Source organism: Schistocerca nitens, chromosome 2 (genome assembly GCF_023898315.1).
Source record: "Schistocerca nitens isolate TAMUIC-IGC-003100 chromosome 2, iqSchNite1.1, whole genome shotgun sequence".
NCBI lineage: Eukaryota > Metazoa > Arthropoda > Insecta > Orthoptera > Acrididae > Schistocerca > Schistocerca nitens.
This window is the reverse complement of record NC_064615.1, coordinates 577,893,329-577,921,181: the sequence shown is the minus strand read 5'-3', so window position 1 is coordinate 577,921,181 and position 27,853 is coordinate 577,893,329. Positions and strand designations below refer to the sequence as shown.

General features: G+C 36.2%; 1 protein-coding gene across 1 annotated transcript in view; it reads right to left on the bottom strand.

Moving 5' to 3' along the window:
* LOC126236626 (pyrethroid hydrolase Ces2a) overlaps positions 1-27,853 on the bottom strand; it is a 177,085-nt gene that overhangs the window by 60,481 nt on the left and 88,751 nt on the right. The window contains exons 5-6 of the mRNA XM_049946073.1: positions 27,620-27,810; positions 11,083-11,287 (exon numbers count right to left, since the gene is read on the bottom strand). Of these exons, the coding sequence (XP_049802030.1) occupies positions 11,083-11,287; positions 27,620-27,810 (396 nt within the window). The remainder of the gene's footprint in view (positions 1-11,082; positions 11,288-27,619; positions 27,811-27,853) is intronic.

Sequence of the window (27,853 nt, the reverse complement as noted above, 5' to 3'; positions counted from 1 at the left end):
AACTGTGCTGTGACGTTTCAGTGTTGAATGTGCACTTGTGTATATCATCTGGGTTTTGACAGAAGGCCATCTCTTTTCTTCATAGCTTGTCACAATCCAAAGTAAAAGGCACCATATCCTTGGTATAAGAAAATACTTGGTATGACATAGAGTAAACAGTGTGCAGCCAGTTCCTAAAAGAAAGCGTCAACAAGAAGGTCAAAATATTGGATGATTCTGCAATGATGACACAACACAAATACCCAAAAACATTCAACATTAATAGCATCACTGTTGCTAATACCTGTCACTTTGGTGATATTTCCAAAAACATTGGGCTCATTTGTATACAGAGGATTTCAAAAATTTCTTTTCTGTTTGAGCTGTTGAACAAGTTGCACAAAGCAGTTGTCTTGTAGCATGTTCAATATTATTTCATAAGACTGCTTGACCTTATCATCAGCAATCTACACGTAATTTTTTTCTGTCAAATATTGGGCAAATTAAAATCACACCCTATCACTACCATATGCTAAGAGCACTTCCATGCTGCTGGGTTTAAGTTATCTTCAAGTAACTCTAAGTTTAATGTGCCTGGTTGATAGCCATATCCAATTATAAACCTAAATACACTGACCTGGCTACTTGTACCCCTATGAGTCCATAGTGAGATTCACTTTGGACCTCAACAGACCTAATGTTTCTGCATTTACTATAAACACTCAATCTCCTGGAGAGCCTTATCCATATTCCTATTATACATTTCATATATTGTACATGTCTTACTTTCAGGTTTACCAAATATATTACTTAAAAAGTCATTTTCTTTTATTTTAAAATAAACACTTCATTTAATTATTAGCTAATTTCAGCTAATTTCACATGACCAAAGTAAGTATGTGTACAACTACCACTGATCTGAAGTCCACATATAAAATGAAAAAAGTTTGAACCTTATGTATGTGTTGTCACTGTGCCATCATGCTTAACAAAATAGTAGGATTCCTTCCAGCTTTTATGTTTTCTCTTCAGCCCCAAAATTAATATTATTATTATTGCTTTAACTTTATTGTCTATTACATTACTTCGGTATCAGGAGGAGAATGAGCTATTTAGTTTGCCTAAAAACTGTGCTAACTAATAACATTAGTAATTTAAGGCCCAAGATGCTGGAGTTGGTGGTCATGTATGCATGAGGTGTGCTTGCTTGTGTGTATTAATGTGTGTGTTTCTGTAGAGTAGATGAAAAAGCTATAGAAATAAATAAAGTATTCTTACAACCAATGACACAAATATGTTAGGAACTCCTGCACTCATTTAATTCTTGAGTAAGTAACATCATTAGTTAAAACGTTGTTACTGAAATAGAATACCATCTTTAGGCAAACTAATCAGTGTAATGCAACTGAAATAATTACTGTCTCTGAAAGTCCATGTTAGAATGAATCTCTATCCATTATTCAATTACTCATAAATGTAAATACAGAGTCCGCCAGAAAAACGTATATACACTTTAAGTAACGAAAACTATGTTTATTTTACATTTAATAATTGAATATGCATGTTGTACAACCTTCAGTTTAGCACATGGTTACTTTAAATGTTCAAAATGTTCACCATTGGCTACAATATACATAACAGAATGACGAGCAGTCGCCGCAACTACGTCAGTCAACGTTACAGTGGAGATTGCTCCACATTGTAACAGAACCCTTTATTTATTCTTATTGTTCCCGCTCGTTCGGGATCTGAATAGCAGCCCAAATTTAGATAATTTATTAATGTGACCGTGTACCTAATGGGCTGGCAATCGGATTGGACTGCTCAGGGGATGTTACATTCCGTATTGTCCTTCGCAAATATGGTAATACGTATTGTTTGGTGGTAAGAAGGACACAACACAGTTTCACAAACAAGATCTATATTCTCAGCAAAAGCACAAAATAAGGAGACAGCCACTACCTTCGTCAATACACTGTAAATGACGGCTAATCTCAGCACGTTTCTCTAGTTATTCTTAATCGTCACACGCAACATCCAATCACTGTAATCCAAGTAATGCCGGCGCGGTGGACGCGGAAGTTCAATATCGGCACTTAATATCACTGAAATCACTCTATAATTAAACTTTCTCACCTTCCCGTATAATACTAACACAAAGGGGTTAAACCGCGGCGATGGCCACTCCCTTTGTCGATAATTTACATTAATTCAACTGCTGGCTTCTGCACAGCTCTGCCCGCCTCGCGGGAACCTACCACACCCTGACTTCAGCACATCTCCTCTCTAACTCTCCGCCCAGTTCTTCCCGCCTCGCGGGAATCTACCCAAACAGCACTCGGCACTCCGGTGAACCCCCTCTAGCTCTCGTGACCTGCACACACACTACTCGATAGTTGCCCTGTCGACCTGTGTGAGCGCAAACTTAGTAGTAAGGGCCTGCGGACCCCTTACAACATGTCACTGTAATCTCGTGGCAAAGTTCCTCTGGCATGCATGGCTCACGTCGATAGATGTTATCTTTTACAGTTCCCCACAAATAAAAGTCCATAGGTGTTAGACCTGGCGATCGTGGAGGGAACTCAATGGGCTCTCTTCGTCCAATCCAATGCCCCAGAAAATTGTCATTCAGGAAAGCTTGTATGGTTAGGTGGCAGTGTGGTGGCGTCCCATCCTCTTGGAAGGAGACCTCTTCATCAGCTCCATAAATTACACAGATACCTGGAAAAATTGATGTACATAACATTTCCAGGTACACTTCTCCAGTGATAGTAGCATCAAAGGAAAGGGTCCTACGAAGCCGCTAGATGATAGTCCACATCACACATGAACCCCTGGTAGACTGACCACTTTAACCACACACACATGTGGTTTTTCCAGTGCCCAGTACACACTGTTATGCCGATTCACAGTACCATTAAGTTTAAATTGTGCCTCGTCACTCCATACTACCTTCATCACAAATTGTTCATAATCGGATACCATTTGCTGATACCATTCATAATCATGGAATGTAAACTTTCTACTTTGTAGCTTTCAGACTTCTTCATACACTTGTACTGCTAACACCCACTTCATGTGCACATTGCGCAGCAGACTTCTGTGGAGAATTCATAAACGTTTCCAACATGAGATCTGACAAAGCAGGACTTGTAGCTGTACACTGTCTTTCTGATCTTCCTCAGTGAATATCAGAAATCATTCCATGCAATTCAAACTTGTCAGTGATGTGTTTAATTGTTAGGTAGGTTGGCGGTTCTGTTTCAAACTCCTGTCTCCACTGACGTTGGCTTCAATGGCATTATCAAACTTGAAAAACCACTTCACAATACATTTTTGTTGCTTGAATGTCAAGCATGCTCCAGCCTTCTTGTTCTCTCAATACCGAGATGAAAGTACTAACATCTGTTGAGCCAAAGACCATACTATGACACACTCATAACTCATACTGAACGACAATATTGAAATCTTGATAGAGCCTGACAAAGAGTATATACATTTTTTCTGGCGGACTCTGTATTTAATTGTAAATTGTGAAAATCTGATAACATCAGAGAACTTCAGCTTAATTATTGAAAACGTACATAAGAGTTATGTTGGAAGCTATTTAAGTCAGTCTGCACAGAGTTATGAAATGTGTAAGATCTAAGTCCACCAATATGGGGAAATTTACTGCAGGTGGTTCAGTATCAATTAAAAATCTAAGAATATAGTATGTTTTATCCAGATTTCATATCAGGGAGTTTAAGCAATAATTCAGTGCCTGTTTTTTAATGATTGGCTGTGAACTTGTAATTATTTTCATTGACAGTGTTAAACTTCAATAAAAGCTAGTGCAAACTGTGACAACAGGAATTAGGCTAATAACTATGTTATTTCCAGTAGTTAGTTGCTATGCAGATCAAGTATTCATGCTGATATAACTGTTAGATTCGAAGCAAAGTGTTTTAAGAACTTCATACAGTGTCCATGTTAATTATATATTTGCCACACTTAACTTTAGTGACTAGCTTCTTCAGTGTTATGTTACTGCACTCAGACAATGTTATAGGAGAGGAATCGCGCATAGTATTGTATTGTATTGTATTGTCTGTTTTACCTGTATTGTAATTAAAGTAAATGAGACACAAACTGGCCATAAACAGTAGTTCATTCAGCATTAAATTGCAGTTAAAGTGTTTGAACTACAAATTTCTGGTGTGGACTACATGATTAGTACCTCTTCATCCCCACCACCTACTTTTCTGCCAGATTCACCAAGGCACTGCTACCAAGGACAACAGTGCAGGTAAGTATGGATGGGCTACACATGAATAACACATTAAAATGTGTTAGTGTAACTACTGAAGCAGAAACACACATGGGATTATCACTACCATAAAATCAAATACAGAGGAAAACAATGTGGCCTTCTCATAGTATGAGCAATTTCCCACTACTTAGCAAAAGATTTTTTTATTCCACAGTCAATGAAAGAAAAATGGGACAAGATAAATAAAAATGAATGCAATGTGGTCACAAGTCAGTCTCCAATTACAACAGATTTTAAAAATTCAGGAGTCATCAAAAGGAAAATAACTTTAAAGACTTGCACCAAAACATTCAACACCTAGGCACCCAAAAACTAGAAGCAGAACTGGTCCTGACTGAAGCACCACAAGATGTATTAGTGAGCATGGGCTAAATGATGCAGAACTTTACATTCTAATAATAATAAAAGGCCATGATATGATTAATTAATTCTGTGTATACAGGTCCCCTGGCGGTAATATTGCAACAGTTCATAAAAAAACTAGTAAAATTATTGCTGAAGTTTAAAATGAAGGACGTTGTAATATGTGGAGACTGATACATATATATGGGTAAAGAATCAAAACCAAAACAAGAACTAAAAGAAACATCATTACAGCATAATATGAAAATGGTAATAAAAGTATCCACAAGAGTGACTTATCAGAGTCAAACCATCATTGATAACATTGTCACTACTATTGAAAATAGTGAACGTGAAGCAAAAGATCTGCAAACAGCAATCTCATGAATTAACGTTCTGTATTTATGAAATTAGGAGCTTAAAAATCAAAATAAAGCAAAATGAGTAAAGTTAAGATTATAAATCTACAAAACATGGACTGGAACAATGTCAGCATAAAGCACAAATGAGAAGTATAATACATTTCTTAACACAATAATGCATCATTTTCTTTCAGTCTTCCCAAAATGAACTGAAAAAAAAGGTCGCACTATGCAGTGGATTACCAGATCAACAAATCAACAATTGAACTCACGACAAGAGTGAAGGAGCTTGTACAAACAGACAATGTATAAACAGTATAAGAAGTAGTAGAGGCAATCAATAAAAGAAGCAAAAGCCAGTTCAATAAACAGAGCCATAGCAAATTAAAATCATAAAACTGAAACAGCATGGGATGTACCAACATTGAAAAATATAGTCAAAAGAGTGTAAATAACGGAAATTTTATTAAATAAATGAGAATAGAAAACAATATAGCTACAGATGGAACAAAAATTGCTAATACATGGAACAGCAATTTTACACAAGTTGTACAAAATTAAAAGGGGGGAAGAAATCGTCAGTGGTCAAAGCATTCTACAATACTAGGGTAACCATTCCACTCAACATTTCTGGAACCAGTAACAAAAACAGAACTCATAAAAATAATTTGGAAATTAAAATCCAATAAGTCTGCAGGAGGCAATGAAATATCAAATTGTCTAATAATGCAAGTCAATGTAGAAATAAATGAACCTGTTTTGAATATAGGAAACTGTTCATTCAGAGGAGGAGTATGTCAAGAAAAATTAAAAAATTAAAAATAAAATACAAGAAAGACCAGTGTCTTCAATCACAAATTTCTCAAAAATGCTAGAGCTGCTCCTGTATTGTAGGATGATCACATTCCTAGAGAAACATTGGATTCCAATTCCAGCAAAACATGGTATCCAAAACTTGTGTCTCAAGCCTAACAGAAACTGTTATAGATGCATTACACAAACTAAATTCTGCATCTGTTATGTTTATGTATTGTCTAAAGCTTCTGATACAATCATCTATACAGCACTAATTGAAAAACTTGAAAGCTATGCCATACGTGGACATGCAGTGAAATGGATACAATCATATGTCATTAACAGAAAGCAGTACATCACAAAGAATCTAGATGCATATCTGAAATTCTGGATATTAAGTATGGTGTACCTCCATAATTGGTCCACTTCCGTTCAACCTATTTGTAAAAAATATAGAAGTCAGTGAGAAGGATAACAAATAATGTATGCTGATGACATGATATTATTGAATTTAGAAGAAATTCTGGAAATACTGCAAAGAAATGCATTTGTGTCAACAAATAACGCAGTACAATGGCTTATACAGAATGACTTAATTGTAAATCTAAAAAAAGACAATGTTCATGGCAATCACGAATAGGGGAAAGGAGGATCACATAGATGTCTTCATGAATGAAACAAGACTGGAAGAAGTTACCTCAATAAAATGTTTGTGAATTATGGCTGACAATAAGCTCCAATTGATACAATGTATAGATAATGTCTGTTGTAAATTAAGCACTTTAATATTTATTACAAAATTGCTAGCACATGATATTAACAAAAAAATGGTCCAAAAACCATTTTCAGATGGCTCTGAGCACTATGGGACTTAACTTCTGAGGTCATCAGCCCCCTAGAATTTGGAACTACCTAAAACTAACTAACCTAAGGATATCACACACATCCATGCCCAAGGCAGGATTTGAACCTGTGACCGTAGCGGTCGCGCGGTTCCAGACTAGTGTCAAGAACCACTCGGCTACCCTGGCCAGCTTAACAAAAAACTTCTGTATACAGTGCACATGCTCTATATGCACCACACTTCTAATATGGAATTGCTGTTCATGGAAACTCCAGCAATGATAAAATGAGTTGCTGCATTGCAGAAAAAGGCCATGTAGAATTGCCTTTGAATGCAGATGTTCATTCATATAACAAGAAATGAAGGCCAGCTGAGAAGTATACCATACAGACTGACAGCTGCTGAAAAAGGTCCTCGATACTCAATCTTGCCATGAGTTTGCAGGACAGTATGAGTGATGTGACTTCTAGAAACTTCTGAAGGATAACTTAATGGGAAAAAAAAATGTAGAATAGAAGAGTATATAGGTAAAGAATGAGGAATGCTATTATTACCTGGTCCATTTGTAGTGACCAGGACAAATATCTCACAAAATTAGCATCAAACAAAAAAATAAGAACAACAAATCTGTTTGAGCATGAGAGGGGAAAACAGATGGCGCTAATGATGGCCCGCTAGATGGGGCTACTATAGGTCAAATTGATAGAAAACGCATTTTTTAAAAATAGGTACCCCCATTTTTATTACATATTCATATAGTACATAAATAAATAGGAATGTTTGATTTGGAACATTTGTTTCACATTGTGTTGATGGCACTGTAATATTCTCACAAATGTAGCAATGCACCCAATAGCACTGTGTGCAATTCATTGCTTAAATTAGGTATGATAATATGCTTGTCCAGTCATAATAATGACATGAAAGACATAAACTTGTTAAAATGGATGTTTAACAGTCACAGAAAATGTAGATATGGTGTTTATTTATGGCTATTGTGATCAAAATGCCCAACAAGCTTCTGCTATGTATGTTGATCGTTATCCTGGCAGACAGCATCCAAGTGTCCGGACCTTTCATCAGATTGTCAATGTATTTAAAGGAGCCAGAAGCATTCAGCCAAAGAAGAAGATGCAACCAAGAGCTGCAACAAATGGAGGCATCCGAATAAGTGTTTCAGCTGCAGTTGAGTCTAATCTGCACACCAGAAGCAGACAAATTGAGTGGGAATCAGGAATTAAAAAAAAATGTCAGTTTTGAGAATTCTACATCATCATACATTTCACCCTTACCTTATTTCTATGCACCAGGAATTGCATGGCAATGATTTTGAATTTTGTGTAAATTTTCGCCACTGGGCACAAAATAAATTACAAGATGATAACAGATTTTTTTCAAGAGTTCTGTTTAGTGATGAAGCGTCATTCACTAACAGAGGTAATGTAAACTGGCATAATATGCACTATTGGGCAACAGAAAATCCATGATGGCTGCGACAAGTGGGAACATCAGTGACCCTGGTGGGTTAATGTATGGTGTGGACTTCTAATTGGTCCTTATTTTATCGATGGCAATCTAAATGATGTAATGTATGCTGATTTCGTAATTAATATTTTATCGACTCTACTTCAAGATGTTTCACTTCAAATCAGAATGGCGATGCACTTTCAACATGATGGATGTCCAGCACACAGCACACGTGCAGCTGAAGTGGTATTAAACAGAATATTTAATGACAGGTGGATTGGTTGTAGAAGCACCATACCATGGCCTGCACATTCACCAGACCTTACATCTCTGGACTTCTTTCTTTGGGAAAAATTGAAAGATATTTGTTATCGTGATCTACTGACAATGCCTGAAAACATGCATCAGTGCATTGTTAAAGCATGTGTGACAATAACTGAAGGTGATTTACTTGCTGTTGGGAGGAATTTTGTTATGCGTATTGCCAAATGCACTGAAGTAGAAGGACATCATTCTGAGCATTTATGACATGAGGTTATTATGATTGCTCACGCAGTAACAGCATGCATTCCCATAATTAATGATAATATCAGGAAATTACATTTATCACATTGGAACAACAGCAAATAAAGTCCAAACGTAACTACTTTTTGTGTTTTAATTTTAAAAAACCACATTGTTACCAACTGTTCATCTAAATGGGTGAGACATATTATTAGTGTTGGAATATTACAGCACCATCCATCACAAAGCAAAACAGACAATAGAAATTCCAGGATGGAATGTAACAATATTATGAGAAGAAAAGTTGCTACTCACCATATAGTGGAGATGCTGAGTCACAGAACGGCACAACAAAAAGATGATTTTGAACAATGTGTAAATTTTTGGCACTGGACACAACATAAATTATGAGATGATAACAGATTTTTTAAAGAGTTCTATTTAGTGGTGCAGAGTCATTCAAAACAGAGGTAACATAAACTGGTATAATATGCACTATTGGGCAACAGAAAATCCATGATGGCTGCTACAAGTGGAACATCATTTCACAATTAAAGCTTTCAGCCATTGGCCTTCGTCAATAATACACACACATGCGCACACATACTCACTGTGTGGTTCCAGTTGCCTGAGACTGCAGTCATGTGTGTGAGTTGCATTCGCGTGAGTGCATGTACATGTGTGTCTATTGTTGATGAAGGCCAATGGTGGAAAGCTTTAATTGTGAAAGTCTTTTTGTTGTGCCAATCTGCAACTTAGCATCTCTGCTATATGGTGAATAGCAAGTTCCTTTCTCATAATATTCTTACAAAGTGAAACAAATGTTCCAAATCATTCATTCATTTTCTTTTATTTACTATACGAATATGTAATAAAAATGGGGGTACCTATTTAAAAAATGCAGTTTCTATAAATTTGACCTATGGCAGCATCATCTAGTGGGCCATCCATAGCGCCATCTGTTTACCTCCGTCATACTTGAACAGATTTGTTCTTCTTATTTTTTTGTTTGATCCTAATTTCATGAGATATTTTGCCCAGCCACAATCACTGGACCATCCTGTGTATGTACTGTAATCAACTGAAAATATTACAGTATGGTGTATATAAATAACTTGTGGTATCTTGTTTTTTTATTGTAATATGTAGGCTTGATATTTTAAGACATTAGGTTAAACCGACCTGCCTTATATTACAACTACACACCCTGTAGACAAAGTAGTCAAATTGAACCAAATAAAAACCAATCAGTCAATGTGTGTCAATGAGCTTAGCTCCTAAATTTGTTAATTTTTCCCCACACTGATGTGGAAAATAACATGTTACAAGCATAACAGTTTTATTGTGATGTAGCTTTATAACTAGCTAATTGGTAAATAGTGAAATAAAGAATTTATTTAAAAATATGCTTTTTAAAGAAATCTACAGTGAATTTGAACCCATTCACAAAAAAATATATATCCTGTACATGTTACCAGCAGATCAACACAACCACACAATGTAGTACTTTTTCCTCTGTGTACTGAAACAAGCAAAAGAGGTGTCACTTTACTAATTACCATGCAATGTAATAATTTGAGGTACTGAAGTCTCAGAACAAAACAGTTAAGAATACATTCATGGGAAATTCGGAGACATGTTGTGGCACAGGTTCATGAGTCAGTGTGAAGAAGAATGGTTCAGAATGATTAACAAAAAACTGTGGTCATTGAAGCTGACAACCTGACTTCAGTGTTCCTCTGTATGATCACTGAGTTGAGAGATAGTAATTTTAATACATTTCAATGTAGGGCACTATGCTATGCTGTTCGTGTTGTTCCTACACCAAGAGAAACCATCACTGTGCTCTTCTTATGATACAAAGTTTTCAGTATGTCACATCTTAACAGAATGTGTTTTATACTATATAATGACTATAAAGCAACTTTATCTATTGATGAGACAAATGTGGTATGAGTTTCACACTTCTGTGCGATGTACCACTTACTATATAAAGTTGTGAGGTAAGTTTTATATATTCTCAGGTTGGCTGGTTGATACTAATTTTTCCAGGGATCAACCAAGCATTATTCACTCTTTGATTAGTTTTGCTGCTATACTGTTACATTACGAATACTTGTATTTTAACAAAATATTTTACAATATAAACTTCATACCAGTTTTATGTGCTGTGTGCCTCCAGGCTATGTGGATGTATGGAAGTATGTAAGTGAGAATATCTCAGAGAGGATCAGATTTTATTTGGATATTTTACCTTTTTATAATGCCAACTTAAATACTGCAAGTACATGTATATCAGATATCTCAGTAAGGTTACTAACAACATAGAGGTTGAGCATCAAATGCTGTCGCATTAGGCAAACTGATGCCTGAAGAGTGTTTGCAATACTAGCTGTATTTTAAGCAATATCAGTTTCAGTATACATATTCCTTATTATCTTCAATGTAGAGTTATAAAAATGGCAAATGTTACATACCTAGTATAGCAGTCGATGTTTCATCTTTTGTAATTCCAGTCAGCAGTGGTATTTTTGGAAATTTTCCAGACTTGAGAATATTAAGTGGTTCATCCTGAAGGAAACTGGGAATAAACCGGTTGTCATGTGCACCATCAACAACAGGAGCAGGCCCAAGTAATCCTTTTAAACCAGCAATAAGTCCCTTTGCTAAAAGTCTAGCATCCTAGGAAAAGTGAACATCAACAAGTTATAAATACTGTGTATTTTATTGTAGTATCTGAAAAGACTTTATTGTTTACAGGAGAATAAATTTTTAGTGAAGAATATTAGCATTTACCTCAAGCATTCTTATAATGAATATTCCTGGAAGCTTCATGAATTATTCCTCTATTATGTCAGCTACATAACAACACACACACACACACACACACACACACACACACACACACACACACACAAAAAAAAAAGAGCATAGCATATGGGTATCATGAATGAGCATTGTAATGGTAATTTTTTGTTACTGTTCATCCAGGAAGAGATTTTCCTATGTCCAGCCAGATGGACAATGGGAAATTTTGATGTACATGGTCATCCAAGGAAAAAGACAAGTATAAGTTTTATATTATTTATTTATCATTAAGAAACATTACTTACAGAGTGTTACAACATTATTACACAAGAAAAACAGTTTTGTCACAGATATTTCTGAAATTGTGGTAGTCAAAGGAACATTTTCTGTCACTAGTTATACACAAATATTGCATTCTGAGCATATGAAATTGCTTTTAGCTTTGCAGACCTTGTTTTGGTATCTCATTCATTTATTTTTGTCTGTAATTGGGCAGAGAGGTAAATGTTTGCTCTCAATTTTCCCAACATCTTTGTTTGGAATTTGATCTATTTTTGCACCTTTTGTAGGAGCCATTATCATAAAATTCAGATTCAGAGTCTGAAGAGTAAATGTCCTGTCTCACGGCAGTTGCAGCCGAACTCAGTAATTCACCAATTTAAATCTTGAAATCTAGTAAATCCATGATTGATTTCTTTCCAACACCTAATGCCTGCTGATCCTTTTTGTACTGAGCCCACGAGTTCACAATTACCATGTCAATGAAATGGAAGTAGACTCTTACAGCCAACTTCTTCGTATGTGTGGAGATTTGATAGTAGGAAATCATTCTGTCACAAAGATCCACACCTCCCATTGATTTGTTATAGTCACTGATACATTTGGGCTGAGGTACTTCAATGAACCCTTTCGCTTTTCTGTTCCATCTTTTCACTACACTAGTAGGAGAATTGCCAGAAAATGTAGATGCTACTGTTACAGAATGATTGTCGATCCATTTCAAAACAGAAATTTTTCCATCTTCTCTGACGGACTCGTTGATGGAACCTCTCCCTCTCTTCGTCAGTTCCCTGTCTGCAGTGAGTTTCGATTTGAGAGCAGATAGAATACAGCTGACTAAAACCGCTCCTACTGCATATATTTTTCTTTCCATTAGTTATTGTAATAGTGTAATTTATATGAAATACTGGTCAAAATACAGAACATGCTCGCTGGGAACCCTACTCTCCACCAGCTTCTTCAGTACAGAACCCCCAGTCCAGAAGGCTAAGTGCTTGCTCCTTGGTAAATGAAAAAGTCAAGTACCAGTCCATCAGAAGTTGTCTGCACAAAATTCTTCAGACCAACTGGATTTGGCTTGTTCTTGACATACTGTCTAAGAGATGTTTTGCCATGAAAAGGAATCATTTGTCCATCTCTCGAAAGGTGGCTAGAAACTGGCAGTGAGAGACATTTTCTCCTAATACTGTCAAGGACTGGTTGCACTTTCCATAGTTTATTTCTCTTGAGTTCATCTGGAACACTCAGATTACTTAAAAAGTGCAAGTAGTTCCTCACTTTGAACATATGATTCCTTGGAATTGTAGGGACCCTCAATCTACTGGGATAATACATTCTCAGTCTTGATAATTTCATACAACCTGTTATTATGTGTGCACCCATGAGTTTCTTAATTTCTTTAGCTTTTGCATTTAACAGAGCCTGGTTATCCTGAAGTGCCTTTGTGTTTGTCTGCTCAGCAATGAGATGCCATGTCATTTCCAAACTACTGTTCAAAATATCTTAGTGGTTGGTGTCCATAGTTCCCTGTCATCCACTGACCACTCCTTCTCAGTACTATTGGCAGTTTGATCAATAATAGGCCTTTTTTTCCAAAACATTTGTCCCTTTTGATTTTCCAGCAGCCCCTTTTCTCTTTGCTTGGGTGTAGATTACTATCTTCCATTTCAGTCTGTAAGAAGAAATTATAAGTAAAAAAACCGTTTTCAGACAAATAATTGAAATGCAGTGTGTTTTCCAATCTTCAGTACTTTTTGAGTAGGCATCTCAGAAGAAAACTGTTGTTGTAAATGAAATGAATAGTCAAAGATTTACCATGTCTTATGAACTGTCATTTTCGCCTTCAGGAACATACAAGTCTGTATTTATAGTAATATCAAGGTCTCCCTCATCTGAGAAGTCCCCTACATCACTCAAATCACTGCCCTCTTCTATTACTCATAGCAGTTCTCTTTTGATTTCAGCATCGGTGAGTCGTTCATTCATGCCTGAAGTAGGTGAGAGGAAAAATAGTTGTGGATCTTTAAGGTTAATTACTGTCTGGACTCTTCCAAGTTCATTATATGACATCTCTCACATTACCTTATTTCATGTGAGATTGAAAAGAACAGGTGATAGTCCATCACCATGCCGTAGCCCAGTTTTTATTTTGAATGCTTCAGTCACCTTATTTCCGATTTTTACCTTTGCTGTAATATACATCAGGCAGGCCTTCATGAGGCTTACTAGTTTCTTGGCAAAACTGAACTCTTCCACATACCTCAGTATACTTTCCCGATAAATGCAATCATATGATTTTCTGAAGTCAACAAACAGCATGTGTAGTTGCTGGCCAAACTCTCACCTTTTTTCTGCGATCTGGCATAGGACACAGATTTGTTTGATAGTAGATCTCCTGTGACGAAATCCTCCTTGATATTCTCTAGTAATGTTGTCTGCCAGTGGTTGGATTCGATCTAGAAGACAGTTTGAGAAGATCCTATAACAAATATTGAGCAGAGCAATGCCATGGCAGTTTTCACATGCCATTCAGTCATCGTTCTTGTGGATGGGACAGATAAGTGCATTCCTCCAGTCTTCTGGAATGTTTTCAGTGTCCCAAACGGTCTCTATTAATTTGTGAATCCTTGCGATAAGGTATTCACCCCCTTCCTGAATTATTTCAGCATGTATGCCATCTTCTCCTGGGCTTCTGTCCTTTTTAAGCCATGTTATCTGCTTCCTCATCTCTTCTACAGTTGGCGGTAGGTATTCAGGTTCTGCTGTTTTTCATACTCATAGCTTTTTATTTTGTTTTATTAATTTTTCTATTAATTTTGAGTCATCAGTCTTCTGATTGGATTGGTGTGGCCCTCCATGAATTCCTCTCCCACGCCGACCCCTTCATCTCAGAGTCGCACTTGCAACCTACATCCTCAATTATTTGCTGGATGTATTCCAATCTCTGTCATCCTCTACTGTTTTTATGCTCTACAGTTCCCTCTAGTGCCACAGAAGTTAGCTGCTGATGTCTTAACAGATGTCCTATCATCTTGACCATTCTTCTTGTAAGAGTTTTCCACATATTCCTTTCCTCTCTGATTCTGCGCAGAACCTTCCTATTCCATATCTTATCTATTCATCTAATTTTCAACATTTGTCTGTAGCATCACATCTCAAATGCTTCAGTTCTCTTCTGTTACTGTTTTCCCACAGTCTATATTTCATTACAATACAATGCTGTGCTCCAAACGCCAATTTTCAGAAATTTCTCCCTCAAATTAAGGCCTATGTTTGACACTAGTAGACTTCTCTTGGCCAGGAGTACCCTTTTTGCCAGTGCTAGTCTGCTTTTGATGCTCTCCTTGCTCTGTCCATTAGTGGTTGTTTTGCTGCCTAGGTAGCAGAATTCCTTAACTTCATCTACTTCGTGACCATCAGTCCTGGTGTTAAGTTTCTTTCTATTCTCATTTCTTCTACTTTCATTTTTCTTTGATTTACTCTCAATCCATATTCTGTACTCATTAGACTGTTCACTCCATTCAGCAGATCATGTAATTGTGCTACACTTTCACTGAGGATAGCAATGTTATCAGCAAACTGTATCATCGATATCAATTCACCTTGAATTTTGATTCCACTCCTGAACCTTTCCTTTATTTCCATCATTGCTTCTTCAATTTATACGTTGAGCAGTATGGGCAAAAGACTATGTCCCTTTTTAATCTGAGCAGTTCTTTCTTGATCTTCCACTCATATTGTACCCACCTGGCTCTTGTATGTGTTGTATGTTACCCATGTTCCCCTATAGCTTACCTCTATTTTTCTCAGAATTTTGAACATCTTGCTCCATTTGACATTGTTAAATACTTATTACAGGTTGACAAACCATATTGACTGTGTCTTGATTTTTCTTTAGCCTTGCTTTCATTATCAACCACAACATCAGAACTGCCTCTCTGGTGCCTTTCCCTTTCCTTAAGCCAAACTGATTATCATCTAACACATCCTCAATTTTCTTTTCCATTCTTATGTATATTATTCTTGTCTGCAACTTGGATGCATGAGGTGTTAAGCTGATTGTGCAATAACTCTCACACTTTTTGGATCTTTCTATCTTCAGAACTGTGTGGATGATGTTTTTCTGAAAGTCTCATGATGTATTGGCACTCTCATACATTCTACACAGCATCATTGATAGTTGTTTTATTGCCAATTCCCCCAATGATTTTAGAAATTCCAATGGATCTTACACCCACTTAAGCTCTTTTAAATCCCGACTAATACTGGATTCTCTATCGACTTCTGTTTCTTCTTTTCTCATGTTATCAGCCAAGTCCTCCTCCTCATAGAGGCATTCAATGTACTCTTTCTACCTATCCACTCTCTCCTCTGCATATAGCAGCAGAGTTATCATTGCATTCTTAAAGTTATTACCTTGCTTTTAATTTCACTGAAAGTTGTTTTGAATTTCCTATATGCTGAGTCAGTCCTTCCAATAATCATTTCTTTTTCAATTTCTTCCCATTTTTCATGCAGCCATTTAACTTCAGCTTCTCTGCACTTCGTATACATTTCACTCCTAAGTGATTTGTGTCTCTGTGTTCTTGAATCTCCCTGAACATTTTTGTAGTTCCTTCTTTTGTTGATCAGCTGAAGTATTTCTTCTCTTATCCATGGTTTGCTATCTGTTACTTTCCTTGAAAGTATATTTTCCTTCCAGCTTCTGTGTTTGCCCTTTTTATAGATGTCCATTCCTCTTCAACTGTACTGCCTACTGAGCTATTCCTTATTGCAGTATATCTATAGCCTCAGAGAACTTCAAGCATATCTCTTCATTCCTTAGTACATCTGCATCCTACTTCTTTATGCTATGATTCTTTTTAACTAGTGCCTTAAACTTCAGCCTACTCTTCATCATAACTACATTGCGATCTGAGTCCACATCTACTCCTGGGTATGCCTTAGAATCTACTTTCTGTTTTCAGAATCTCTGTCTGACAACGATGCAATCAACTGAAATCTTCCTGTATCTCCTGGCCTTATCCAAGTATACCTCCTCCTCTTGTGATTCTTGCTAAGAGTATTCACTATTACTAGCTGAAATTTATTACAGAAATCAATTAATCTTTCTCCTCTCTCATTCCTGGTACCAAGCCCATACTCTCCAATAACCCTTTCTTCTACTCCTTCCCCTACAACACCATCTAATCCTTCATGACTATTAGGTTTTTATCTCCCTATACATACTGAATTACCCATTCATTATCCTCATATACCTTCTCTGTATCTTCATCCCCTGCTAGCGATGTTGACATGTATACCCAAACTATTGTTGTCACTGTTGTTATTGTTGTTGGTTTGCTGTCAGTTCTGATGAGAACAACCCTATCACTGAACTGTTCACAGTAACACACTTTCAGCCCTACCATCCTATTCATAATGAATCCTACTTACGTTATACTATTTTCTGCTGCTGCTGACTATAAATCCTTGTCTTCTTTCCATTTCATTTCACTGACCTCCATCATATCTAGATTGAGCCTTTTCATTTCCCTTTTTAGATTTTCTAGCTTCCCACTATGTTGCTGCTTCTGACATTCCATGCTCTGACTTGTAGAACGTTATCCTTTCATTGGTTAGTCATTCTTTTTCTCATGGGTACCTCCCCCTTGACAGTCCGCTCCTGGAGATCTGAATAGGGAACTATTCTGGAATCTTTTGCCAATGGAGAGATCACCATGACACTTTTTCAATTACTGGCCACATGTCCTGTGGATACACATTATGTGTCTTTAATGCAGTTTTTTTCCATTGCCTTTGCATTCTTATGCCATTGATCATTGCTGATTCTTCTACCTTTAGGGGCCAGAGAGTGCTCTGAACCTCTGCTTACTCCTGTAACCTCTTTCAGAAAGCAAAATGAGGGTGACTTATAATGCTGAATGTATTCGGTCACCAATTCATCTATTAGATCACCAATCACAGCTGTCAATTATAAATTTTCACCAATCACCAGAAATTTTATCTCCAACAAGTTGTATCTCAGTCCTAGGTAATTGCATTGATGAATGAAAGTCACCCAACCCAGTGGACATAATCTGCCTCTCTGAACACCATGTGTCCACTGGTATAGGAACTAGGCCTAAACACAATGAGAAACTCAGACAGGAGAGTACTGCAAATGTTAGAATAAGGAAAGGTTCTCATAAAAGTATAATTAAAAATAATGTAAGTATATTTCATCAAAATATTGGGAGTTTAAAGAATAAAATAGATGAGCTTCTGGTTTGTTTAGAAGATTTAGAAGCAGAGGATGAAATAGATATACTATGCCTGTCTGAGCATCACATTGTTACTGATATGGATAAGGTAAATGTAAGTGGATATAAGCTCTCTGCACATGTAATGAGAGAAAATATGGAGAAAGGAGGAGTTGCCATATATGTCGAAAGTTATCATTGTGCAAAAAGTATAGAAACAAAAAAGTTTTGTGCAGAGAAACATATAGAAGCATGTGCCTGTGAGCTTAAATTAAATAAAGGCACATTTATAATTGTAACTGTATATAGGTCCCCATCAGGAAATTTTCATCTATTTCTGAAAAATTTGGACTCCTTGTTGTGCTATCTGTCAGACAGGGGGAAGCAAATTATTATTTGTGGGGACTTCAATGTAGATTCTCTGAAATAGGGTAATAGGAAAAATGACCTTGAAGTATTACTCGGTTCTTTCAATCTGACACCCGTTATTTATTTTCCTACTCAGGTGGTAAAGGATAGCAGCTCACTGATAGATAACTTCTTTATAGACCAAGATAAGTTTAACCAGATAAATGCTCAGCCTGTTGAGAACAGTCTTTCTGATCATGGTGCACACCTAGTTACAATATATGACACAGCTCCATTCAGCAATACTAAACAGTCCTCCAAAGTAGTACGTTCAGTCAACGATTTAACAATTGCAAATTTCAGGGAAAGCCTACAGCAGTTAGACTGGGATGAGGTGTACTGTGAACCTGATGCCAATTTAAAATATAATTTATTTCATGACATTTTTGTAAATGCATTTGAAAACTGCTTCCCCAAGAAAATAGTTAAATATACTCATAAGAAACCTTGTAACAAACCATGGCTTACTAAGGGTATAAAAATATCTTGTAACCAGAAAAGGGAAATGTATCTGACAGCAAGAAAGAGTAGTGACCCAGAAACTATCAATCATTATAAAAACTACTGTGTCATATTAAGAAAAGTTATTAAAAAATCCAGAAGTATGTGTATCATGTCTGAAATCAGCAACTCTGATAATAAAATTAAAACAATTTGGAATATTATTAAAAGAGAAACAGGTCAACCGAGAGCACAGGAAGACAGTATTACCATCAAATTGAATGAAAACTTTACGATCAAAAAGTCAGAAGTTGAAAATATTTTTAATAATCATTTTCTAAATGTTGTGGATATAGTAGGATCCAGGTGTTCATTAGAAGATGCTAGGCTGTTAATGGAAGAGGCCATACCTATGCAATTTGATACAATTGAAATCTCACCCACTTCTCCCTCTGAAATTAGGAAAATAATAAACTTGCTTAAAAGCAAAAACTCACATGGAACTGATGGCATTTCCAGCAAAATACTAAAAGCTTGTTCTCAACAGATAAGTAAGATTCTCAGCCACCTGTGTAATAGCTCTCTGGAACAGGGCATTTTCCCTGATAGACTGAAATATGCTATTGTTATACCTTTGCATAAAAAGGGGGATAGATCTGATGTCAACAATTACCGTCCAATCTCCCTTCTAACAGCTTTATCCAAAATTTTTGAGAAAGTAATGTATTCAAGAGTAGCTTCACATATCTGTAAAAATGAAGTACTAACAAAATGTCAGTTTGGTTTCCAGAAAGGTTTTTCAACAGAAAATGCCATATATGCTTTCACCAATAAAATTCTGAATGATCTGAATAACCGAACACCACCCATTGGGATTTTTTGTGATCTCTCAAAGGCTTTTGATTGTGTAAATCATGAAATTCTGCTAGCCAAGCTCAAGTATTGTGGCATGAGTGGGACAGTGCGCAAATGGTTTAATTCGTACCTAACTGGAAGAGTGCAGAAAGTTGAAATAAGTAGTTCTCATAATATGCAAAGATCAGCACATTCCTCAAACTGGGGAACTATCAAGAATGGGGTTCCACAAGGGTCAGTCTTGGGTCCTTTGTTGTTCTTAATATATATTAATGACTTGCCATTCTATATTCATGAAGAGGCAAAGTTAGTTCTCTTTGCTGATGATACAAGTATAGTAATCACACCTGACAAACAAGAATGAACTGATGAAATTGTCAATACTGTCTTTCAGAAAATTGCTAAGTGGTTCATTGTAAATGGACTCTCACTGAATTTTGATAAGACACAGTTCATACAGTTCCGTACAGTGAATGGTATGACGCCATTAATAAATATAGACCTTAATCAGAAGCATATAGCTAAGGTAGAATATTCCAAATTTTTAGGTGTGTCAATTGATGAGAGATTAAATTGTAAGAAACACATTGATGATCTGCTGAAACGTTTGAGTTCAGCTACTTATGCAATAAGGGTCATTGCAAATTTTGGTGATAAACATCTTAGTAAATTAGCTTACTACGCCTATTTTCACTCATTGCTTTCATATGGCATCATATTTTGGGGTAATTCATCACTAAGGAATAAAGTATTTATTGCACAAAAGCGTGTAATCAGAATAATAGCTGGAGTCCACCCAAGATCATCCTGCAGACATTTATTTAAGGATCTAGGGATATTCACAGTAGCTTCTCAGTATATATACTCTCTTATGAAATTTGTTATTAACAACCAAACCCAATTCAAAAGTAATAGCAGTGTGCATAACTAAAATACTAGGAGAAAGGATGATCTTCACTATTCAAGATTAAATCTAACTTTGGCACAGAAAGGGGTGAATTATACTGGCACTAAAGTCTTTGGTCACTTACCAAATAGTATCAAAAGTCTGACAGATAACCAACAAGTATTTAAGAAGAAATTAAAAGAATTTCTGAACGACAACTCCATAGTGGAATTTTTAGATATAAATTAAGAATATATATATACCTGATCACTATGTCTTTTTTTTTTAAGTGCACAGTTTAACATCTTTGAACATTTAAAGCAAGCTGCCAACCATTGTATCACTTTGAAATCTTATCAAGTTCTGACTGAATATTTACACAACTTTGTTTAGACTTTTATTTCATTGTAGATCACTGCATCATCTGCATAAAATCTGAGGTTTTTTGTTTCTTTTATTATATATATATATATATATATATATATATATATATATATATATATATATATATATATATATATATATATATATCAAAAAAGAAAGATGATGAAACTTACCAAACAAAAGCGCTGGCAGGTCGATAGACACACAAACAAACACAAATATACACACAAAATTCAAGCTTTCGCAACAAACTGTTGCCTCATCAGGAAAGAGGGAAGGAGAGGGAAAGACGAAAGGATGTGGGTTTTAAGGGAGAGGGTAAGGAGTCATTCCAATCCCGGGAGCGGAAAGACTTACCTTAGGGGGAAAAAAGGACAGGTATTCACTCGCACACACACACATATCCATCCACACATACAGACACAAGCAGACATATATATATATATATATATATATAATAAAAGAAACAAAAAACACAAAAAAATAAAAAAGTTGTTATATTAACTTAAGTATGTTGTTAAATTAACTTAATTATGTCATGTATTGGAAAATTTGACTCGTTCCACATCATTACAAAATATCATATTCATGATCCATGGAACTAGTATTAATCTAATCTAATCTGAGTCAAACCTGATCACTATGTCTTTTTTTTTTAAGTGCACAGTTTAACATCTTTGAACATTTAAAGCAAGCTGCCAACCATTGTATCACTTTGAAATCTTATCAAGTTCTGACTGAATATTTACACAACTTTGTTTAGACTTTTATTTCATTGTAGATCACTGCATCATCTGCATAAAATCTGAGGTTACTATTAACATCATTTGTAAGATCATTAACATATAACATGACCAAAAAGGGACCCAACATGCCTCCCTTGGGTTACTTCTAAATGTGTTGGTGACTTCAATACAATGCTGTGCTCCAAACACCCATTCTCAGAAATTTCTTTCTCAGATTAAGGCCTGTATTTGATACTAGTAGACTTCTCTGGGCCAGGAATACCATTTTTGCCAGTGCCAGCCTGCTTTTGATGTCCTCTTTGCTCCATCCATCATTGGTTATTTAGCTGCCTAGGTAGCAGAATTCCTTAACTTCATCTACTTCGTGACCATCAATCCTGATGTTAACTTTCCTGCTGTTCTCGTTTCCATCCAAGATAACATGCTGCGTCCTCCCTATCAAGAAATCCTCATTGTAAGCATATACTTTGTCTGATACCTCATATGGTCACACTTTTGATAATAAGTGTAGGTGAGGACTGAGTCAAATGCTTTTTGGAAATAGAGAAGTACTGCATCTGTCTGACTGTCTTGATCCATGGCTTTCGGGGCATAATGTGAGAGCAGTGCAATTTGTATTTCACACGATCTATGTTTTCAAAAGCCATGTTGGGTGGCATGGAGGATATTGTTCTGTTTGAGATACCTAATTACAATTGAGCACAGAATATGTAGTAAGATTCCACAACAAATGAATATCAAGGATACTGGACAGTAGTTTCGTGGAACACTTCTACCACCCTTCTTGTAGACAGATATGACACGCACTTTCTTCCCGACTGGGCATGGTTTTTTGTTTGAGAGGCCAATTCAGCCACAAATTCAGTGTAGAATCTGACAGGTGTTCGATTTAGCCCAGGAACTTTGTTCAGTTTTAATGATTTCAGCTCTTTCTCAATGCCACTGACACTAATTAAATATCTACTTCAGTCATCCTTTGAGCAGAACAAGAATTATGTTGGCGCAATACTCCTTGGGTTTCCTTTGTAAAGGAAAATTTGAAAACAGAGTTAAGCATTTCTGCTTTCACTTTGCTACTCTCAACTTCAGTTCCAGTCTTGTCCACAAGTGGTTGAACACTAACTTTGGTGTCACAGCCATTACATGTGATTAGAATTTCTTTGGGTTTTGTGCAGAACCATTTGACAATATTGTGCTACAGTGATCATTAAAGGCTTCATCCATTGCTCTCTTGACTGCTAAACACGTTTCATTCAGCACCTCTCTGTCTATAGCCCTATGCCTTGTTTTACACCTATAATGCTATAGTCTCTGTTTCTTTAGAAGTTTCTTTACAGTGTCCATATACCATGAAGGATCTCCCACTCTATGAGTGGTCCCACTGAGCACATATCTTTCCAGTGAATGGTTAATTATTCTTTTGAACTTGAGCTATATTTCTTCTATGTGCTCCTGCCCTGAGCTAAAAGTTTCAGGTTTCTTGTTGAGGTATTACACTAGTGTTTCTCTATCTAGTTTGCTGAACATATAAATCTTTTTACTTCTTTTAGTTGCCATTTGTGATTTGGTATTCATTGTTGCTATACTGCCTCATGGTCACTGATATCAGTTTGGATGTGGACTTGCTCAAAGACATCAGGTCTGATGTTGCCATTAAATCTAATAAATTTCCATCATGAGTGAAGTTCCATAATGTCTGTTCTATTTATTTATTTATTTATTTAAACTGATCAGATTAGGGCCATCAGGCCCTCTCTTACATCAGACCAGTGTTCCACACATGCAGCACTTTACGCATCATAGTTACATCATGAGAGTATTTTGAAATAAGAAAAATAGATTAATCTATTGACAATATGAATAACGAGTGATGACTAAGACCTAATAAAGTAAATACTGGCAATATTTTTGCAACAGCTGCTATACATAAAATTATGATAAAAGCAATAATAATAACAGTAAAAGAAAAAATGAAGTAGTAATAGTAAACCTGAGAAAAACTGGCAATATTAATGAAGAACTGGCTTGTCACAGAAGCTTCAAAGTCTCTGGTTCAAGCCTTCCACTCAACTAAGAACCAGTGGGCCATGACATGTTCTGGGGACAATGCTGCAGATTGTGAACTTCTTTGAAAATCTGTGAGCAAGGCTGGTATTCTCAACCCTCTTCTCAGCCCTTTCTGCCATTTCCCCAAAGGGTACCATTATTCACCATATGTTTGAACTGCTGATAGTTAATAGACCTTTACCCTTTAGTGTCTACCTCTTCTTGACAAGGTGCAAAGCAGGTTTCCCCAAAACATGGGAAGTGAGTCCCACTGGCTCAGTTTCAGTTTCAGTGAAAGACATCACCCTGAATTTGTTTGTTAGAGGGATCATTTGTAATTATTTCTGAAAGCCTTTACTGTTTATTTTGCTCTAACTCCTTTGTTAAACTGGACACACTGACCCATTCCATCATCAGCAACATTCGAGCATTAACACATGAGTTAGCAAGACATCTAATAACCATACTCAGTCCATCACAGGAAAATGTCAGTACAGTATGAAGATTTGGTGTATTTGATCCAGCAGCTTCAAAACCACAAATTATGCATCAAGGCTTCATAGGCTACTATGCACTGGTTTTTCTAGATAATTACTATTAAAAACAGTCTTGATCACGATTTATTTAACAAGGTGACCGGTTTCAACCACTACTGTGGTCATCTTCAGACCTATAAGTTGTATACAAAGCTCTAATTAGAGGGTTACATACATTAAACAAAATACATAAAGTTATAAAGCTATAAAACGTTGAATTAGCATTGAGTAGGAACCTCTTTCTGTTGAAGAATCACTACTGGAGAAACCAGTGCACATCTTACTATATATAATGGAGGCTCCACCCACTTCTGACTACATGATGTCATTATTAACCAATGAGTTATAAGTCGAATTACAATTTAAAATTTCTTAGTTAAAAGAACATTGTCAAAAATTAGAAATAAATACACACTAAACTTAGCTTATTAAACAGCTATTGTCAATTAAGAAGCGTTAAAAATATTTAAATATGTAGGAAAATTAACTTCGGTTTGGCAGTACATGGGTTGCCCTCTCAAGGCCTGTCAGTGAACCATTTGGAACCACTTGTTGCTATGGTGAAGTTAGACGCCATTGCAAAGATGAAGCAGCATGCTTTTTTCACTGAAGTTATTGTAAGGTCGATAGTCGAACTAGTGGTTGCCATGGTGAGGACAAACGCCAGTGCAAAAATGTGGCAGCAGGCTTCTTTCCAACAAAGTTGTTGTGAAGTAGAATGGCAAAGACTGTGGCGTCAGACAATGTATTATTGAGCAGCAACTTGTCTTTATTGAAACGAAAAGAGTAAGCTACAATAATCTGTAGCTGACATGTATACTACATGCTGTCGTATCGTATTTGGACAGCATGTAGTATACATGTCAGCTACAGATTATTGTAGCTTACTCTTTTCGTTTCAATAAAGACAAGTTGCTGCTCAATAATACATCGTCTGATGCCACAGTCTTTGCCATTCTACTTCACAACAACTTTGTTGGAAAGAAGCCTGCTGCCACATCTTTGCACTGGCGTTTGTCCTCACCATGGCAACCACTAGTTCGACTATCGACCTTACAATAACTTCAGTGAAAAAAGCATGCTGCTTCATCTTTGCAATGGCGTCTAACTTCACCATAGCAACAAGTGGTTCCAAATGGTTCACTGACAGGCCTTGAGAGGGCAACCCATGTACTGCCAAACCGAAGTTAATTTTCCTACATATTTAAATATTTTTAACGCTTCTTAATTGACAATAGCTGTTTAATAAGCTAAGTTTAGTGTGTATTTATTTCTAATTCTTGACAATGTTCTTTTAACTAAGAAATTTTAAATTGTAATTCGACTTATAACTCATTGGTTAATAATGACATCATGTAGTCAGAAGTGGGTGGAGCCTCCATTATATATAGTAAGATGTGCACTGGTTTCTCCAGTAGTGATTCTTCAACAGAAAGAGGTTCCTACTCAATGCTAATTCAACGTTTTATAGCTTTATAACTTTATGTATTTTGTTTAATGTATGTAACCCTCTAATTAGAGCTTTGTATACAACTTATAGGTCTGAAGATGACCACAGTAGTGGTTGAAACCGGTCACCTTGTTAAATAAATCGTGATCAAGACTGTTTTTAATAGTAATTATCTATAAGACATTGATCACTGCTGTGCCCATAATGTATTCAAAAGTAATGGTTTTTCTCTTTTCTGGAGTTCCACTAGGAGATGCACAAGTCCTCATCAGAGAAAAGTTTGTGTCATTGCTAACAAATACCTTTCAGTTCACATTCATGTCAATCTCTTTGGTGTTTCATGGTAATTCCTTTGAGAAGATAGATGGAGTGGCATTACAAATAACTGCCTGCATCCCCAATAGTCATTATAATATAATGATATGGTAATTTTATTAAAACTTTCCCCAAAGAGTCTTAATAGCACATGACATTATCAAGTCCTGCACTTGGCTTAAAATATGCTAGTTATCTGATAGTCCTCAATGTACTGTCCCATTTCCATGATTACTTCCATTTTCCTTCAACCAAGAAGTTGGTGGGCTCACTCATACTTCCTTTTTGATGCTAGTCTCTTGATTTTTTTTCTCACCTGCCAGCTTGAATATCACTATCTGTAAATACTATCTACCAATTAGACCTTTTTGGTTTTCTTAAACTTTTCCCTCCTACTCTCAGACTACTGAATTTATTGTGTTTTGTGCATGCTTTTGTACACAATCTACTACAAAATGAAGCTGCTGGATATTTCTAGACTGACTGAAACTATTTGATTTATAGTGCTCCATAAATACTCTTTCTAATTTGGATGACTTGAATACAAACCATGCAAGCCAATCATCTAATCTAGATTACTTACCTTTATACACTGCAGTCCACAAGTGTGATAAACCTTTCTGCACACCTGAGAATCCAGCCTTAAGTTTCAAGATTTGCTGTTACTCTTCTATTAATATTTAACATAGTGGCAATGATGGTATTATAAAAAAAATTACTGACATCATTTTACATGCTATTTTTAACCCAACCAAGAATGAAAATGACAATGACATTCTTTATACTGATATCAGTTCTTGAAAAATCTACAGCACTTTCCACTCTTTTCTATTTTGATAGTGAAATTTTTGTCAGTTATTCAGTTAAAGACATTTGTTAAGTGGAAGATAAAAGATTTATAAATTGCTTCTTTTTGACAGTGATATTGCAGTAGGCTGGAATGTTAGGGTGATCCACCACTGTGATTTGGTTACCAAGCTATAATTGAACAACTAAAAGGTGCTGACAACGAAATTTTGAAGACACTACACACAAAGTAAATAATGCTGATGATTGGACAAGAAAGACAGCCTGAATGACACCATGGAGGTAATCCTCATATGCCCAGAAGGAAGATTGGCTATCATGCTGCTTCACTACCATGGGACAACCATCACTAACCTGTTACATACAATGAGTATCCATGACACTATAATACAACCAAGCAAACAATTGCAACAACTTTCACTGCCCAGAGTCACCAAACAATGCACTGTGCTTCACTTATAGTGACTGTAATAAGCTAGCCACCTTGGCATGCAATCCAAGCCTGGACCTGCTCCAGTGTTGTTGACTAAGAATCATGCTTCACAAAGAAGACTAGTTTTTCTTGCATTATGGATTAAAGTACACTGTGAAGCTGCACATTTATAAAATCAGCTAGCATTTTTGTCCATCGGAACAATAACAAACAATGTCTGTTATGACAAATTAGATTACTGTCAGCGTGTAGAGGAATGTTTAAGTATCCTCTTTTCATGTTTCTCACAATTTGGAAACATAGAAAATATGAAATTTACACAATTTAGAAAGCTTAGATCTATCTATAAGTGTAGATATACAAGTCGAACAGCAGTACCTGAAGGTTTGAATCAGCCTTTATCAGTGATTCCACAGGAAGTTCTTGTAAACATCGTACCATTGCAAGCATGGGGGATACCGGGCAGCCATTTTTTGTAGCTAAATCTCTAGCTGTTCCCAGAGGATCATTATCAACTGCAAAAGCTGACAATGCTGTCCCACTTAGAGCTATGATGCCACCCAGAAACCCTGCAAACAAAATCAAAAGATGTATAAGTATGAGGAAATACAA